Below are 13,618 nucleotides of genomic sequence, written 5' to 3' on the forward strand. Positions count from 1 at the left end.
TCTGTCTCCTTCTCTGGTGTTGTCTCTGTGATCTTTGTCTGCCTGTAGCTTTGCCTTTTCATGGTGATAGGAATAGTCTGCAGAACTGGGACGAGTGACGGCTGGAAGGAGTTCCTTTCTTGTTGGTTTGTGGCTCTCCTCTCCTGGGAGAACAGCGGCCTCTAGTGGCTTGTGCTGCGCAGCTGCGCGCAGACAGGGTTTCTGCTTCCTGCCCGGCTGCTATGGAGTTAATCTCCGCTGTTGCTGTGGGCGTGGCCTGGCTCGGGCAGCTACTCCAAAATGGTGGAGTCGCGTTGGAGCAGGAGCTGCTGGGAGGCTATTTATCTCCGTAAGGGGCCTCCCTGCTCCCTGCAGCCCAGGGGTTAGGGTGCCCAGAGATCCCGGATTCCCTACCTCTGGATTAAGTGGCCCGCCCTGCCCCTTGAAGACTTCCAAAAAGCACCCGCCAAAACAAAACAACGACCACAAAAAAAAACAAGAAAAAAAATTTTTTTAATTAAAAAAAAAAAATTTTTTTAATTAAAAAAAAAAAGGTGGTCGTTCGTTTTTCTTTATTCTCCGGTGCCAGCCTCAGGCCTCTGCTCACCGGTCTTTCTGCCCTGTTTCCCTAATATTGGGGTCCCTGTCCCTTTAAGACTTCCAAAAAGCGCTCGCCAAAACAAAGCAGCAAAAAAGCAAAAAAAAAAAATGGTCGCGCGCTTTTCTTATGTCCTCTGTCGCCCAGCCTCCAGTGCCTGCTCACTGTTCTTGCTGCCCTGTTTTCCCAGTATCGAGGGCCCTGCACTCTGGCCCGGATGGCTGGGGCTGGGTGTTCGGCAGCCCTGGGCTCCGTCTCCCTCCCGCTCTGCCAGCTCTTCTCCCGCCGGGAGCTGGGGGGAGGGGCGCTCGGCTCCCGCGGGGCCGGGGCTTGTATCTTACCCCCTTCGGGAGGCGCTGGGTTCTCTCAGGTGTGGATGTGGTCTGGATATTGTCCTGTGTCCTCTGGTCTTTATTCTAGGAAGGGTTGTCTTTGTTATATTTTCATAGATATATGTTGTTTTGGGAGGAGATTTCCGCTGCTCTACTCACGCCGCCATCTTCCGCCCCACCTCTGATACACATTCTTATAAAGGTTTCACATGAAAAACAGTATGGTTACTACATTCACCCATATTATGAAGTCCCCTCCCCCCCATACCCCATTGCAGTCACTAAGTGGTCAACTCTTTGTACCTGTATCTAGAATTACTGTGAATGAGACAGCTTCAAATGCAGACTTATGTAGTAAGTTATACTTACATACACTGAATTATATTGCTGTCATTGAGGCAATTTTCCAAAATGGTGAATGACTTTGTAAATTCAGAGAAGAGGTAGGTACAGTCTTGCCTTATCTTTCAAAGCAGTTACATTTTGGGAGGATTTACTGATTACTAAAAGTGTGAAAAAGTTAATTTGTGTTCCTATGTTAAGGCTTAGAAATTTAAGTAGGGTTTTTACCCACCTGTATTTCTGGTGGAATATTCAAACATGTAGGATGCAGGATAATCCTTTGCTGTGTAGAGCTGTCCCTAGCATCGCAGGGCGTGCAGGTGACTTTCCTTGCAGTGAGTCATCTAACTGGTAGCTGTGACAATGAGAAAAAAATTGCATCTCCGAATCTTTTGAAATCAGTTTTGGAGCTTAAAAATTCCATGTAAGATAGATCACTCTTCTTTCTCCTCCTACATATTTTAAAAAAGGAAACCCCAGTGAGATAACAGCATTGCTAATTTGTTGGCATTGTGTAGGAAGTACTAACCTACAAAATAACCTTATGAGCAGTTATTTAAAATACTTCAATTGTAAAGAGGTTACAAGAAACAGACATTGTTAACCCTTACTTAAAAAAAAATGCCATTTGAGTTTTTCATTGTGTTAGTGTGTTGGGGTTTTCCAGAGAAACACAACCAGTATTGTTATGTCTGTGTGTGTGTGTGTGTGTGTGTGTGTGTTTAAAGAGATGTATTTTAAAGAATTGGCTCATGAAATTGTGGGGATTGGCATGTAAATTTGTAGAGCAAGCTGGTAGGTTGGAAGGTCTGGCAGGAGTCGATACTGGAGTCTTGAGGAAGAATTTCTCTCTGGAAAACCTCAATTTTTGTTGTTAAGGCCTACAGCTGATTAGATGTGTCCTACCGACACAGTCAAGGGTTGTCTTCTTTCTTAGAATCAATCATTTATAGATGTTAACCACGTCTACAAAACACCTTTACTGCAACACTGAGATTAATGTTTGATTAAATAACTGGGTGCTGTAACCTAACCAAGTTGATACAAAAGACTATCACAGTTAGTGTTTAAAACACGTTTGGTATTTAAACAAATATGTGGTATATAAAATAATACATAGTGATTATTAAATAAGAGGGTGTCTGTATTTGTTGCCCAATAATCTTTAAGGGATTACCTGTGCTTTCATTCATAAGTCAAATGAAGAGTAGAAAATGGACTACTGAATTAACTTTGTCACCCTTTGAAATTTAAAAATTATTCTTTTTTCATGTTTTTTTATGTTATGTGTATTAAAGATTTTATTACAATTTTCCTGTTTTTATAAGTTAATGCTTTTTCTAACTTTTTTGCCTTAAAAATTCTTAGATCTTAGTTAGTCATAGAGAGTTATTTTTTACCTTATTTAGTCTAATTCCCCTAATCTATGCTTGAGAGACTGGTCCCAGAAAGGTGAAGAGATTTGCCCAGGTAAGACAGTGAGTAGAAGAACCAGGATCAGAAGCCAGATCTGGTTTCCAACCCAGTGCCCTTTGTGCTGTGAATGATTATAGTTACATGGAGGGGAAAGGGAGAGGGTATCTGTGCATCTTTGTGCCAGGCACTGTGCTAGATATTGCATGCTTGCGTGTTAGCTCAGATCCTAGGCTAAAAACTATGTATTATTTTCTCCTTTTTAAAAGACGAAGAAACTGAAATTTAAAAGGTGGATGACTTGTCTGTGATTAAAATTAATACATGTAGAGCTAGGATTTGAACCCAGGAATGTCTTGCTTTGGCTTGAATTCTATCATAGTGAATACTTTGTCTTCTTTTGGATTTTCTTATTTTCTCATTTCATTTTTACCCTTTGACTGACTCTTTTGAAAGTTATCTATTTCTTGTCTTTTACCCTAAGAAATGTTAAGATATATAATACTTCAGTCTAAATGTAAATCCTGTCTTTGCATTTATCCTTTTTTTCCCTCCTCTCGCCATTCCTTCATGCATCTGAGCTGTAAGATGAATTGCTGTTTGATTTATCCACCTGGTGGGGTGGGTGTTTCTACTCTGGATCTCTACCCTGCACAGGCCCTTGCATTTTGCCTCTTGTTACCCCATTTACTGTAGCTCTGCTTCTTCCCATCAAGGTCATGCCACTAGGACTTTGCAGATGCCCCTGGGGAATGCTGGCTTCAGTGCTAACCCACCTCTCTAGACTTGCTTTCTTATTATTCTGCCATTGGAGCAACTCTCTTACTTTATAGCTAGCTCTGCATACATTTTAAAAAGATTTTTAAAATATTTAATTCAGCATTTTTAGGTGACCTTCAGTCACTGGGTCTGCATTGCCAGAAATAGAAATCCACGTTGTCCTTGTGCTTGACTGTAGTGTTTTGCATTGAACCTAGGGGGTAGGGAGAAGACTTGATTTAATTCAGTCTACCATGTCTATTCCTATTAGTTGGCAAAACTCTTTCATTGAGAATCATAAGACATAAACTGTTTGGAGGAGAATGACGGGGTTCAGGATATGCTAGCCTAAAATATAGCACCTTGGCATATTGAATATATTAAGCTGAAAGAATTTGAAAAGTGACAAGTAAGGCAGGAAGAGGACTCTTTGGCTTTTCCCTGAAGCAGGCCCTAAGACCCTCATGTGAAAGGTGCATTCCCTATACCCAGAGGAAGGGATCATCTTTATCCCTGAAGGAAGAAGACCGAGAAGAATCTGGAGGAATAATCCTTGCTAAGTTTCCTGTTCTTAGTTCATAAACCTTTTTATTTTATCACATTTTCCATTATCTCTACTCTTTGTCAAACCTAGTATAACAACACCCAGGTTTAACCATTTCCTTGGTTTTCATTTCCTTATGAAGTCTCCTGTGTCATGTAAAATGTACATTAAATAAATTTGTATGCTTTTCTCTTGTTTATCTGTCTTTTGTTACAGAGACCTGGCCAAGAGCTTAGAAGGGTAGAGGGAAAAGATATTTTTCCTCCCCTACAGTTTCCAGTGAGCATGAAGGGATGGCTGGGACACCCTGCTTGCTCCAGAGCCTACAGGTGGGACTTTGGGAAAACGGACAGAAGTCAATGAAAGGTAAGAATTCTTACTGGGTGACTCTCCCAGATCTCTGTGTGTAGTGCCTGGTCAAAGGAGGAAGGTAAAACTCTCTCTTAGTCTGTTCTTTTCCAAATTCAGAATCCAAGAGAAAAACAATTGTAAAAATTAGATCTTTAAGTTGTGACTCTTGTGAGTTTGATTTTGGGTAGCCACTGACTATTGATCCTTTCCCTCCAGGGACAGCTGGTGTTTTCCTGTATGTCTTATTTTGTGTCCTGAAAGCTTGGCTTGGCCTTCTGCCTGCTGCAACATGCAAGTTATTGGATCTGTGTGTGTGGGTACCCTACTGTCTGATGGGGGCCCTGAGAACATGGCTGAACAGAAATGTGGGTTGCATCCCATTTGCAGCTAACATTCTGCCCACTGTTGCCACCTCTCAGGGAGAGTGGTCTAGGTCTTTTTTGCTTTTCGCTGGCATTGGGGGTGGCTATGAATCTCGGGAAGACACTGTCTTCTGCACCGTCTTTGGGGAAGAATCTTGTGTGCGTGGTTGAGCCTTAAAAGGCTTGTTGGTTTTGCATTATAAAAGCTTATTGGTTTTGAGTCACTTGACATAGGTATATCTTTGGTTTAGAAAAGAAAAAGAGCTCAATACTCCCAGGAATATTTATTGTTTGTCCTGTCTTAAACCTTATAAGATATCCAACATATATTTCAAAAGCTCTATGTGGCCTGATTGGAAGCTGATATTCAGGGCTTGATAAGAGCCTTTTTTTTAATTTTAGCCCACGCTGTTGTATGATCCTGTCCTCCCATGGGAACTCCCAAGTCAACTGGAACTCCCTTCTTGAACTCCCATTGACTATATGTTCTACCAGCTCTGTCAACTTCCCTTCTTGTTGGCACAGTTTTGCTGAAGATGATTTGGAACTTTATTAGCTTTTGTGGGAAACTTCAGATCTCAAACTGGTTCCTCTAAGATCTCTTTCTTCCCATTGCTTCTGCTCCTCCCTCCTTTTGCTACCTTTGATCTTCCTTTCAGTTCTCTTGAATCTTTTGATGTGTCCCCCTTCAAGCCTCTGTCTCTTCCATTCTTCTATCCATCCCTGCCAGACCTTGAACCCCTTCCGGTCTTGGAAACTCAGGGTCTCTCAAAAACAACTATCTGAGGAAAAGGAAAAGGCTAATTGGAAATTGATGACATATTTTACCCACTCAGATGAGCTTTGGAGACATCAAGATAACACTAATCTCAGTCACTCTTCTAAAATGTAGATTACATATCATAAGATTACATGTCAAGGCAAATGAAAATCTTGAAAACCTTCAAAAATATTGGTAAAAAGCCCTCATATCAACTAGGTAACCTCAACTTATCTCATTTGCCATAAACACATTCAGATAAAAATATAAAGTGGATTAAAAGCCAGTGAGTTTGTTTTACTGACATGGCTAAAATTTTAGAATGAAAGCTGTAAAATTTTTGTTTGCCTTTGGTATATTCCAATGCATATGTATGATATTTTTCTCTCTCTGCAAAGTATTACTGAGTTAATTTATAAAATCCCTTAAAGGGGTTTTATTTAAGTTGGCTTAGAGATGAATGCTTATATAAATTAAGTATTCCTAAAACTCTTTGTAGTATGGGAATAACTCAGACTATTTTTAAGTTCAGGTGATCTGGGATAAACTTTGGTAAATAAAGCTACTTTTAAGAATGTTGGTAAAATAGAAACAGGTATGTTTTCAGTTGTCAGCATTAAATATAATGCAGACATACAGTGTTTTTTTTCCTACCTAGACATACAAGTCAAACAAGCTTATGTTATATCTATTTGATGTTTAAGGTTATGAAAATATAAATCCAACCTAAGAACAAAATGTATAATTGACATGAATTACTGGGTGTATAGAAAGCACAACAGTAAAAAAAAGAGAAGAGTAGGTAGGGAATCATATTTAACCTTTTTAGGTTCTTTGCTGTTGTGGTATTTTCCATACTTGCCTGATGTGTCAACAATTAAAGTAAGGTAAAATGGTGACTGGCTTTGTCACCATGAAATTTTCATGAGCAATCCAGTCATAACTGTTACAAACAATTAAGTTACTGTAAGTAGGGTTAAAGTTTATACATGAACTTTTCAACAGTAACTGTTTTATAATATATCTACTTAAAAATAGTTTCCAAGTCTTGTTAGTAACTTTAAACCTTAAAGCTATACTAAGTTAAGTTAAATGGTGGATATTCATTAAGTATTCAGGTCATTTTCAAATAAAATACTGAACATTAATTGATGAACATAAATTTATCTGCTTTGGCTTCTTAAATTCTGTAGGGAGACAAAAAGTATTTGGTTCTGTTAGCAAACATGTCTTTTGCCATGCTGAAAAATTGTACTACAAGGAAGCATATGTCTCTAGAAATGGTGAAGTAGTGTATGTATAAATTTACAGAATGTTAGGATGTGGCAGACAGTTCACAATTGCCTGCTTCCTAGTTTTTACTGGAAATTAAGGTTACTAAGAATTAGAAATTCTTATCAATTATGTAAATGAAAGTACTGCGAATAATAAGGACAAAGAAGAAAAATTTACAAAGTATGCAAGGAAAATAAGATGTGTTTGTGATAAAGAAAAGTATACAAGGTATGAAGGATGTATTTTTGTTAAAGGAAAAAGGAAGTAATTTGTTCTAAAGTAGAATGACTGGCTATTCCAGACTGAGAAGGGAGAAAAGAGTAGGACAAACACTGGGGTGGATATTTTAAAAAATTTTGTTGAAGTTTTGAGGAAAAGGAATTTTCAATCTACTAAGATTGAATGGATTTATTTATAGGAAGAGAAAAAACACAAACAAGGATGAACCTTAATATTATAAGTATACTGATGCAAAACTAGAATGACATTCTTCTTGAATTATTGGTCTGCTCTTATTAAGAAATTGTAAAAAGATTTTTCTCTGCCATTTAAGTAATCTACCTGGGGAACTAAGATTTTGTGTCGCATCAGAATGATTTCCTGTGCTTCATGTTGTCTTTATCAGGTCTTTGATTACTTAAGAAAATCAAATTTTCTCAATATCAAAAGAACTAAGGGTTTGTTCACATCTGTGTAACCTTCTATATCCTTCTTTAGGATCTTTTATTGTAACTTTGGCTAAATAGATAATTAAGTATTTTATAATCTGTGATCCTATTTAATCAGGTATTCAAGCCTTTTGACATTTTTCACATACTTCCCCAAATCAAATTCTAAATAATATTTTGATCTAAACTAACTTTGAGATTTCCTAGAGAGCCCTTGGAAAATCTCAAAAGATTCCTCTCTCACCCTGTAGAAGAGAGATGTTAAACTAGTTAGGTTTATTTGCTGTATTAAGCAGTGTGGGAAGCATTGTCAAATAAGAAATGATGATAAACCTTATTTAGGTTATATTTGTATGGCTATATGTTATTAATACAAGTATTTCAGAATTGTATGAAGTTCATAGAAATTTGTCAGTACCCTTGATATTAATGGTAAGTTCAGCATCATGTTGTCAGTCATAATTACATTAAAATACAGTTTGTCATTAAAATGAATTTCCTCGATTATAATGACCTCTCACTAGATCTTTAACTGTGGCCATTTTAAAGTCTTTTGTCATTCACAGATAACTGTTTTTTACTCCTGGCTCTTCTCTGAAAGTGTTTACAGTCAGCTGCAGGTGAGAATGCTCAATAAGGCCATCACTTGAATGACTCTGAGGCCATGCCAGTTGACTGGGTAATTTCCAAACTAATGAAGAATTTGATGGATTCATAAAACTGCTAACCCAAGATCAAATGGAACAAGAATTAATTATGTGAGACTGAATCAACTTAGGAGGATGATTATAATTTTTTGATGACTTTTTGTTTGAAATGTCGATGGTTCTTTAATGTTTTCTTTTTTCCATTTTCTCTCAATTTGCTATAACTTACAGCAATTTGGTGAAGTCCACCTTTGTGAACAAAGATGAAACAGTTACTTTTCTCCCTATATGGAGGGCCAGAATTCAGAAACTCTTGCTGAGCATTTTTACTTTCATGGCAATATAGTTATTTGCATAAATTCAATAAAAATCTGTTTTCCTTATAATAGGACATAATTGAAAACATTGCTTATATTCCTGAAGCCTTGACTGGAGTGTCATATTTGAGAATGATGCGTACAATCAGGTATGACCAGATACTTTTAAGGAACTGAGGTGGTCTTTATGGAGCTAATGCTTATAAAACTCTTGGGAAAAAAGTCTGGCCTGATACCCGTCTTATAAGGTTTTACAGCCTTATAGTTGAGTAAGGAAGGTTACTTCCTGGGAGGCCCAGGAACTCTAAAATACTTTGTAAATGTCAAAAAGAGAGGAATTCAGCCAAATCAATAGTTGTTGAAGGCATAGTCTAGTGGCAAGTTCCTGGCTTGACTTCTCAGCCTCAAGAGGCTTTTAAAAAGTCTAATTTGAGAGTTCTTATCAAAAGTTGCAGCAAAGGAACTTAAAAAGAGCCTGTATGGTCAATTCTTGCTGCACTTAACATAAATAACCAAGCCAAATTTAATGACACTAGACTTACCACTTTGCAAACAAATTAGTCTTTTATCATTTTTGACAGAAATGGGGGTGACTATAGAGAGAAAAATAATGTTTCAGTTGGAAACTACAGCAGACTCCTGTGGGCCATAAGTTCCAGTCCTTTTGTTGTCTGTAAGGTTTTGTTATCTACCTGTAAATTGGACTGGATTCTAAATTCTTCTGGTTTCCTCCAGCATCTGGCTACAGCTCTCCAAATTAACATTTCCCATTTTTCTCCCACCCTTCTGACTTGGAATCATTGGGAACTAAACCTGTCCTTTTCCTGAAGCCATGCAAGCTGAGGCTGGATGACTTAATATAAATTTCAGAGCAGTCACCAAAACAGATCATGTATGGGCAACCTTCATGCCTGCTCCTGTGTGGCCCACTCAGAAAGTGCACGTTTCAGTGGCCTCACAAAGACATTCAAACTGCAAACCAGGGAAATTTGTCAGATTGCCACTGCCTGTTCTCACTGTACTGTCTAAAGATGCTTCGAGTCCAATGTTTAGAAATCTTAGGTGTCTGCCCTCTGAACTCAAAAACTGAGTTTATAGTTTGTTTTAACCATCAACCTTTGTTTTTCTTTTGTTTCCACAGAAATATTCCTTATTAAAAGCTTGATTTCTCAAACATATGGAGACCTTAGATGGCTATCTATTCCCTCCTGAAATGAGAAATAACTGTTTAAATGACTGACCTGTTTCCAGGGCTGAGACTGACTCTGGGTTATAGGACAGCCTGCCAACTCAGTTTCTGGACTGTGAAACTTCTTGGGAAATTTTCAGATGGAGGAGTGACAGGGTTTAGGATAAGCTACCCCAAAATATAGCACTGTGGCAGGTTGAATATTTTAAGCTGAAGGAATTTGAGAAATGGAAGGTATAGAAAGGACTTTTTGACTTTCCCCTGAAACAAGTCATAAGACCCTCATATGAGAGGTGCCTTCCCTGTACCCAGAGGAAGGGAGCATCCTTATCTCCAAAATGGAGAGACACCAGAGGGACTGTGAAGCAAGAGGCCTTGCTAGGTTTCCCCCAGTTTGCTACTCACACTCCTCTTGTCCTGTCTTTTCATTTCCTTATGAAGGCTCCTGTATCACATAAAATTTATATTAAATAAATTTGTATGCTTTTCTTTTGTTAAAAATTTTGTCTTTGTTAGAGACCCAGTTTTTATTTTGTTAATATCTCTTTTGTTAGAGACTTAACTGAGACTTAGGTAAAGGAAAAGATATTTTTCTTCCCCTACCAGGAGCACCAAAAAACTTAAAAAAAGAACAACTTTTGAAGACTCCCCTTATTGGAGACTTACACTGACTGCCCTGTTGAAGGAGAAAAAAAACTCTGAAATCATTTAATGAGACATTAAATATTGTTTTATCTTGCATCTTATTTAGGATAAACAGGACCAAGGATTGCTTGATCTGAGCATGGATTGCCATGTGTAAAGCTCAGTAGGAACAAATACTCTAAGAAGATTTATAACATTAAAGCTGAATTTATTATGAACATGTTAAAACTTATTTGTAATGGAATTTTGCCAAGTTTGTTCTGAAGACTTGGCCTCTTCAAGGGCCTCAATAATCTTCAGAGAGATGATAATCATACTTTAGTTCTTTTTAAATTTCAGGCTCACAAATACTTTAGGTGTACTTCGGAGATAACTGCGTTTAGTTCTAGACTATGACAAAAAAGGTAATATCTCAATACAGCAAAGCAAATGAATGTTTTGGTGTCCCAGTGCATGTAAGTTAGGTCTAACTAACTCTACTCTGTCAAGTGTGCTATAGCATTACGTCTAAAAAACAATATACGTACCTTAATTAAAATATACTTCATTGCTAAGAAATGGTAAGCATCATTTGTGCTTTCAGTGAGCTGTAAGCACTGACCACAGGTTACCATGACAAATAGGATGGTAAAAAAGTTTGAAGTATTACAAGAATTACCAAAATGTGACACAGACATGCAGTGAGCAAATGCTGTTGGAAAAACAGTGTGGATAGACTTGTTGGATGCAGGGTTGCCCATAAACCTTGAATTTGTGAAAAACAAAACAAAAACACAGTCTCTGTGAAGTGCCGTAAAGTGAAGCACAATACAACGAGGTATGCATGTTTTATATCCCCCTTTTTATTAAAAAAAAATCAAGAGAAGTTATCCTTAAGTGTTTTAATTCATTTTTAGATGAAAAAATCATTATAAAAAATTGTGCCTATGCTATTTTTTTCTTACTGTCCTTATTTAGAAATAAATATTAGGAGGGGGTCCAGAAGTTGAAAGCAGGAGCAATGATTCCTGTGTTTTCTTTGATATAATTTTGTAACATGATTACCTATGTAAGGTGTATGTTTTTCCTTTCCTCACTAGATAAACATTGTTAAAAATAATATTTAGTGGAAAAGATGCTTCCTCCATATATAATTTTTAGTGGTTTAAGGTAATGTTTTGTACAGTCATTATTTCTGTAGCAGGCAGTGTTAATTTAGTGTTTTTGGTCTTGGTTTCCCGTTAGCACTAATAGAAAAGATGAACATTTGAAGGGAACAATTAATTGCTTGCTTTGTAAGTGGTGTTGTTGAGAAAAGACTAAGTATGTTCATTTGCAGAGCCAATATAAACTCCAGACAGATTTTTCTGTGCCTTTTCCTCAAGTGTGTCATATGATTTGGTGTTTATCATTGACTTGAATATCTTCAGGTCTTACAAACCACGTAACTTGACCATGAAATCAAGCAGCTGTTTCAAAGGACTCTTTGCAAGTAGATTTTTTTCTTTGGAGGGATGTGGGGGAAAAGGGGAGGTGGTCGTTGCAATGAAAAGAAGATTGTGCAACTGGTGTATGCTTATTAGAACTTCCCCCACTCCTTCCCTTCCTTACTTCTTCCTTCCACCTTCTTTAAATCAAGTTTCAGTGCAAAAATTTCTAGAGTACTTTTTAGTTGGTCTTCCCTAATCGTCCCTGCTATCAGTGGAGTTAGCTTTGTGCAGAGGCTAATAGACCATTACATTTTAGAAAATTGGCACGTATTTTGCGGCCATGTTTCAGACATGACAGTAAGTCAGCATCTGTGCAATTGTAACCTCTGTGCTTTATTTAGATCTGCTCTTTATCCTTTTGTTTTAGGGTTAATGGGGAAGGAGCCTAATCCCTAAAGAATGGTACCTGAGTTTGTGAAGAACCTGCAAACGTTGTCATGGTAGCCCATGTAACTGATGGGTCTTCCAGATTTAGATAACGGCAATATTCTCAACATGTGTTTACTATTAAAACTGTCCCTGGGTCCTTTCTTTTGCAGAGTGTGTGTACATATTAGTATATAGGACCTTTACTGTGCTGACCTCCAATTGTGATAATGTGAAATGCTTCTCTGATGACTCTCCTCTTAAAAACTGGGTTGCTTCAACATTGAGGATTTCAGTAGCATTATCTGCTGAGAGCTCCTATTCCTTCGTAAGTGTTACTCAGTTTGGCATTTATAAGTATATACGCACATAACCTGTGGAATTGTGAATTAAAGTTAGGCAGTGACATGTAAAATATTCAGAGATTACTTCAGAGCCAATAAATTTGTTTTTGGATAATAAGGGTATCTTAAATTCATTTGACCAAATGTATGCTAACTACCCATGATGTATGTAGAAGTATGTTTGATGCTATATAGAATTTATGAACAGCTCTAATAAGTTCTTATCCCTTATCCTTAAAGACCCTATATCCTATAATTACTGAATGTAAACATTGTGATAGCTCAGAAGAAAGAGATTATCCCAGGACAGAGTGTAGAGAAAACTTGAGCGTAGAGACCTGTGCTGGGACCTGAAGATTGGATGTGGAGAAACCTAGATGTAGAGGGGTAAATAACCAGTAGAAGGAGCCTGGGTGAAGGTGGGGGGAATATGGGATATGTGTGAGGGGGCAATTTGGTTACAGCATATGGGACACACGTTAGGAAGTAGGGAACATGAGATTGGCACTAGGTAAAGCATTGAGTGCCATCCTGAGCAGACTTTAAATTTTGTGAAACAGTGAGTGACCAATCATTCATTCATTTACTAGCTGACTGAATATTAGTTTTGTGCCAGGTACACACTAGGGAGAAGAGTAGAGTGGGTAAGAACACAGGCCCTGGAAGGCCTAAACTTCCAAGTTTAAGTACTGATGTAGTACTTGATGATTTAGTGACCTGCAAATTTTTCAACCCTCTCTGACAGGTCTAGGTTGGTCTGTAATGATAAGTTTGTCAAATCACAAAGTCATTGATTTTATCAAGTGTAAGGTCTTCATAAGAAGTTTCATTTTTGGTTACTGATTATAAAATTTTACTTAGTTTTTCAGTTGAGGATTTTTAAAGGATTGTTTTAGCTGATTTTGATTTCTTTTGAATATTAGTAAATTAATTCTAAGTTAAATTTAAAGTGAAAGTTAGTTAAATTTGATTAAAAATTTTAGATTTAAATAAGTTAAAAATAAAATCCAAAAGCCCCCCAAAGAAATCACAGTTAACAAGAGCAAACTCATATGCACCCTGCAGCTGGGAGGGTGGAGTGGAGGGAGGCACTGTGGACTCTGTGTTTGACGACTACTCATAGCACATGAAGTGAGGAAGGATTTTCACACAGTGGATGTTTACTTGTTGTGTCATTGATGTTTTCTTAGAAAAGTGAGTTTGGGAAGCATGCTGGGTAGACAGAATTATAGCTTCTATAGCTGGTTACAGTCTGTGG

General features: G+C 37.6%; 1 protein-coding gene across 5 annotated transcripts in view; it reads left to right on the top strand.

The window, feature by feature from the left end:
• Positions 1-13,618, top strand: part of DISP1 (dispatched RND transporter family member 1) — a 300,241-nt gene that overhangs the window by 19,507 nt on the left and 267,116 nt on the right. For 2 of the 5 annotated variants that reach the window (XM_057507790.1, XM_057507792.1), the window contains exon 1: positions 4,201-4,333. The exons of 1 other annotated variant lie outside the window; for it this stretch is intronic. Coding sequence is in view for 1 of the 4 variants with exons in the window: in XM_057507788.1 (XP_057363771.1) it covers positions 4,261-4,333 (73 nt within the window). In the remaining 3 variants the exon portion in view is untranslated. Of the gene's footprint in view, positions 1-4,183; positions 4,334-13,618 lie in introns of those variants that run through there. 2 more of the 5 variants (XM_057507788.1, XM_057507791.1) reach the window with 2 other exon arrangements.

Source organism: Manis pentadactyla, chromosome 9 (assembly GCF_030020395.1).
Source record: "Manis pentadactyla isolate mManPen7 chromosome 9, mManPen7.hap1, whole genome shotgun sequence".
NCBI lineage: Eukaryota > Metazoa > Chordata > Mammalia > Pholidota > Manidae > Manis > Manis pentadactyla.